The following is a 6,000-nucleotide window of genomic DNA, read 5'->3' as shown; positions in this document are numbered from 1 at the left end:
TATGAGATTCCAGTATTTTGCTAGATATATGCATTTCTCCCATTGTTTGTATATGCAATGTGTATGTGTGTGTGTCTGTAAAGGGAGCAGATTAGTATTATAACAGGAATGCGAAAGTAACTGAAAAATCTGTCCCTCTTCTTCAGTTAACTTACTTCAGGTACCTGTGGTAAGACAAAGATGACAGCTGAAGAAATGTATGTTTTATAGTCTTTTTTTCTTTTCTCAAAATAAGATCTTGGGGTGAGAAACTTGTTAGAGAGTTTAAGAGAAAATCCAAAATTAGAGTTTTACTTCTCTACTCCATTTGGGACTACAGGAGAGACTTCTTTTCAGTGTTCCCTCCATATTAAAATGTACCAGCAACCAAATCTGAATCAAGTTGATGGATGGCATAGTTAGGCAGAGAGAGGACCTGAGTTTAGTGCCCTAGAGTCTCCTTCAGCTCCTGTGCAGTATAGAAGGTATTTAGAAGTTCATGCAGTCCCCGTAGAAATAATGAGAAAGTAACCGTCTGGAGAGTCTTCATAATATAGGCTGAGGGCTGCAAAGTGGTGGTAACCTGAGAGTAAGTTTATAGTGATTAAAGAAAAATAAATATTTTCTTTCCAATATGAGTATAATGTCTAAATGTATCAGTGGTTACACTTCTTGAAACAGTTTATAAATCAGCAATTCCCTTTCTTATCTGTGTTACCTTAAGCCAGACTGATAGGTCATTTCCATCATGTCATGGTAGCAGGAGGCTGCCCCTGTGACTCCCTTCTCCAACTAGATTTGACTAAAGCAGGTGAATTTGTGCTTTAGTACTCTAAGCCTCTGCAGCTCTCCATTCTGACTGCTCAGATCTGCTCAGATTTAGCAGCCCAACTAAGCCATAGAGGCCCAAGCACAATATTTTTTCTACTCTTATTGATACATAATGAATACATCACTGTATAAGTTTAAGGCATACTGCATGATGACTTAATTTATATATATTGTGAAATGGTTATTGCAATAGGCTCAGCTAACATCCATCATTTCAAATAAATATAATAAAGAGAAAAGAAAGAAGAAAAAGAAAAAAAAATTTCCTTGTGTGAGAACACAGGACTTAACTTCTTAAAAACTTTCCCTATGTATGAAATAACAAAGTGTTAACTATAATCATTGCATTGTACATTATAGTCTTAGTACTTATTTATATTATAACTGGGACTTCCCTGGTAGCTCATGAAAAATTCGCCTGCAATGCAGGAGATGCAAGTTCCATCTCTGGGTTGGGAAGATCCCCTGAAGAAGGGAATGTGTACCCACTCCAGTATTCTTACTTGGAGAATTCCATGGACAGAGGAGCTTGGCAAGCTACATTCCACAGGGACACAGAGTCAGACACAACTGAGCAACTAACACACAAACACATCTTAACTGGAAAATTGTACCTTTTGACCACCTTCCTCCAATTCCTCTTTCATCCACCCTCTGCCTTTAGTAACCACATGTCTGATATGTTTTTCTATGAGTTTGGCTTTTTTGTCTTTTTTTGCTTAGACTCCACATGTGAGATCATAAAGTAATACTTTGTTTTTCTCTGACTTATTTCACTCAGCATAATTCTTTCTAGATTTATCCATGTTATTGAAATGGTAGGATCTCCTCATTGTTATGGCAAAATAATATTCCATTGTATAGATAGGTAGGTAGACAGACCCCAGTGTCTTTATCCATTCATCCATCAATGGACACTTAGGTTGTTTCCATATCTTGGTCATTGTAATTAATGCTTCTCTGAACATGAGGATGCAGATATCTTTTCAAGTTAGTGTTTTCATTTCCTTTAAATATAGTCCCAGAAGTGGAGCATTCGCCACTGGCTATGATAGGTCCTCTGATTTTGTTTTTCCCACTGGCTCATATTCCAGTTTTACTTGACAGGTTAAACTTTGCAGATAAAAGTAACTCTACCTCTGCATTGACTTAGATAAGGTATGAATTTAAAATCCAGCGGAACTCTGTGGTGTGTGTGTGTTTATAGCATCTCTGTGCTTCCACCTCTACCCTTAGAACTCAAGATGTCTATAGCTCTTTATTTAGAGTTAAAGACAATGAATGGCAGAAATAAGAAACAAAACAGGAGAATTTTCTTTTCATATTTAAATATTTTAGCTATTGGAACTTTAAATATTAAAAGGCCAATTAAAAGTGCATTTGACATAATTTAAAGCCACACTCTTTATAACCAGAGGAAATAGATTTTATTTAAATTCAGTTTGTCAAAGCACAAGTATCTTCATACGTTTATGTTGCTCTTTTGTAAAACTTAAAAGGTAGTACATTTTATAAGCATCTCTGGATTTTATTTGTTGGTTTCACATACTACAATACAAAGTCCATTTAAAAGAACATATTGCAGAAATTCTAAAATAGTAATTTACTTGAAAAGTTACTGTCATAAAGAAGTTTTTTTTAAACATTTTCTTAAATATTTTTTATAATTGAACATGGAAGTAAGAATTTAAAAGTAAAATACTACCCAGTTAGGTTTTTTGTTGTTTTTTACTTCAAAGACTTTTTGAGTACATATATCCTTAACATTCTTTACTGGATAAATACAAAATTAACATAAAAGCATGTACTGGTACATAAAGGATATAGAATTAACCACGAATATTGAATATTTTGGTGTTTCCATGTGTTAATATTGCAGAATATCTCAATTTTACTACTGTTTCAAAATTTCTTTGATTTTGAAAACTTGTTTACAATGACAGGTGTTACAAGAGTTTGCAGAAATATTTAAGGATAATATTAATGTCTATATAAGTGAGGTCCTGACACTCAAAAGCTAAGGTCAAAGCTTGCATCAATATGATAGATAGTCACCACTGTATTGTATAGATTGTGTTTATTTAATTACAATAATATTTTACTGGTAACAAATCTAACAAGACAACATGTTAAGGAATTACCAAATCTTTATGCGTGCTTTGAAAGATGATACTGTAAAAAGAATGTCTGTGAAAATTTTAACATACTGTGAACAGCATAACAAATTATGTCTGAGCTTTTTTTTAACCGATTTTTTACCTCTTGGTAAATGTGAGGTACTATTTAGCTATTTGGGATACTGTTTGAATATGAGGATGATGTCTTACTGTAAATCAAATGTTATAATTTGAGCTTTAGATCTTTTATATTAGTTATGTTCCAAATGATAGGGTGCTTATTTTTTTTTAAATAGAAAATATTTTTAACTTATCAGACTCCTAACTTAAAATTACCCATACTTTTATAACATTCAATACTTTGGTCACTATCAATTTCCCTGAAGCATTTTTAACATTTTAAAATAACAAGGCTAAACCTAGACTACTGGCTTTTCATTTATATTAACTGCAACAAGATATACACTAAACACCCATATGTAATTTATGTTCAAAAATGTACTTTGGCTTCACAAATGAGAGCATTTATAACTATACATTAAAATGACACAAGAAATTTCATGTTTGATTACTTATCGAAGGAAAGGACATGTTTCTTCTTCCTCGTCTCTTCCTACTCCATTTCTTGAAATTATTTGGTTTCCTCCCCTTTGATAAAGATAGTTTATGGTAGCTTCACCACCACAACACATGTACCAGCTCTTCCAATGTTAACAGGAACTTCCTAATGCAGAAAACAAAAATAAAGAAAGCAATGCTGTTTGAATGAACTCTATCTTTGGCATAATATATTGGAGCTGAAAAAATCCTCAGCTGTTCTGGCCCAGCCTTCATCTTGTATAAAGATAATGGAGAATGCAGCCCAGATAACATTCCAATGTGGAGACAGCATAGTCTTTAAAATGCAGTAGATCTGAGTTTGACGGACAGGTGATCTTGGTTAAGTTTCACCTCTCTTGTAATTTTCTCACTTAAAAAATTGAAACTAATAACACTCATCCTTCAATGTTTTTGTTAGGGGTAAGCAAGAAAATGAATGAAAATAATTAGGGATATAGTAGTTATAATCTGTTTATCTAGTTGTTCTCTTTCACCCTTTGCAAGGTCACACAATGAAACAGTGAAATACCTGGAATAGAATCTACATCTCTTAACTACTTGTCTATAATTTTCTGAAAAGTAATTTACACAAGGTTAAAAAAACATTTTTTATCATATTTGACCAACATCCCTGTTTGCTAAATATTTCTTTTTATTTCTAAGCTGGTCCTAACCATTGTAAATTTAAGAGCTAACTATATGGCAGAACTTGAGTATTTCTGAGGGTCATAATGAATCATATTGTTGGAGTAAAGAGATAGAAACCCACGTTCTTTCTGTGCCCCTTCTTATATTAATATTTTCCCTAGAATTTCTTCTGTTGATACCCAGAACTCTTTAGAGGGTTTAATTCCAGTCTTTTACCTTGCACCAAATCCCTGAATGACTAATTCGTAGTTAAGAGTGTTGCAATTTGTAGAATCTCTATAAGGAGGAGACTGAAAGATTTTTCTCCTGGGCACCAGTCAATAAGAAGGGACAGACAATTGTAGATAAAGATATTATTCCTTGCTTCTCAAGTCAAAATACACACATAAAAAGTTGTTTAGAGAGTAAAGCTCTTGGATTATTGAATCTGATTCACTTTTCTATGAAAGGAATGAGTCCATGAAGCTTAGAAAATGTCTTGTCCTCACTTTATATAAATACTGATGGATTCTACTAATGATCAAACAGCTCAATTAATAATTCTGTATAGCTAAATAAAGCACATGCAATAAATTTCACTAAAAGAATTTGATTCAGCCCTAAAGTGGAAGAGAATGGGATAAATTCCAAATATATTTTTTAATTTTTGAATTAAAACTTGAAATATATAAATTTGGATACTTAAATTGAGAGTACCTCTCTCCATTCATCTTTCTGTGCATCATACGATTCAACAGTGTTCAAATAGGTATGTCCATCATATCCTCCAACCACATAGAGTCTGTCTCCAAGAGGACATACAGCAACAGCATCTCGAGGAACACTCAGAGGTGCCACAGTTGACCATGAATCATTTTTTGGATCATACCTTAAGAAGTTCAGGCAGACAATTGAAAAGAAAATTATACAGTGTGAAAATTAAAAATAATATACATTAATAAAATATATACTTATCTAATAAAAAGAAATTTAATAATACCTTATAAATAGCAAATGTAATCAGAGTAATAAATAGTAAGGCTATGACAGAATTCTCTTCAGCCACCAGAGGACACTCAAAGTATAGTGAAAGTGAATTTCCTTTAAAAAATGCCATGCATTTCTTTGATCAGTTCTCAGATTTTCTGAGGAAACCACACATTGGCATCTCAACGTTATGTGAAAAATGCCCTCTTTGCCATTTAGTATGATGGTTGGAACACATTTTTGTCTTATTCTTTATCAAAGTTATACATGTGATACCTGATCTTGTTTATGAGAGCTCACATTTTAAGTAAATCAGAATATAATTGCCTTTTTGTTATATAAACTATGGTTACCATGGTTTTACCATGGTTTTAATACTCTTTGTAGTTACAGTGACCACAGTCTTATTATTTTTCTTATTCTTATTCTTTCTTCTATGAAAGTTCTTATTCATCTTCACAGGACCCTGGGATTTTTATTTACATTTTAATTTGTAATTGATTCCTCATCCCCAAATATATTTTGTAAGCAAAATGACAGAGCATTCAGTAATCTGTATTAATTAAAATCTTCTCCAGGAATTATTTCCTAAAATTTGAACCCAATACATAATAATAAAATCTAAAAGAAGTAGAACAGAACTTCCCTCATGGTCCTAGTAGTTAAGAATCCACCTGCCAGTGTGGGGGACACAGGTTTGATCTCCAAGTCTGGGCAGAGTTCACATGCCACGGGGCAGTCAAGCTCATGGGACACAACTATGGAGCTTGAGCTCTAGGGCCCAGGAGCCACAACTACTGAAATTCACATGCTGCAACTACTGAAGCCCTCGAGCCTGGAGCCTGCGCTCCCAGACAAG

At 33.4% G+C, this 6,000-nt stretch overlaps 1 protein-coding gene across 1 annotated transcript in view; it reads right to left on the bottom strand.

Annotated features, from left to right (window-relative positions):
- Positions 1-3,591: 3,591 nt before the first annotated feature.
- The window catches only part of KLHL4 (kelch like family member 4), a 137,273-nt gene continuing 134,864 nt past the window's right edge, over positions 3,592-6,000 (bottom strand). Inside the window, exons 10-11 of the mRNA XM_052663474.1 lie at positions 4,872-5,043; positions 3,592-3,651 (exon numbers count right to left, since the gene is read on the bottom strand). Coding sequence (XP_052519434.1) covers positions 3,592-3,651; positions 4,872-5,043 — 232 coding nt within the window. The remainder of the gene's footprint in view (positions 3,652-4,871; positions 5,044-6,000) is intronic.

This window comes from Budorcas taxicolor, chromosome X (assembly GCF_023091745.1).
Source record: "Budorcas taxicolor isolate Tak-1 chromosome X, Takin1.1, whole genome shotgun sequence".
NCBI classification, from domain to species: domain Eukaryota; kingdom Metazoa; phylum Chordata; class Mammalia; order Artiodactyla; family Bovidae; genus Budorcas; species Budorcas taxicolor.
The sequence above is the reverse complement of the archived record's forward strand: the minus strand, read 5'-3'. Positions and strand labels throughout refer to the sequence as shown.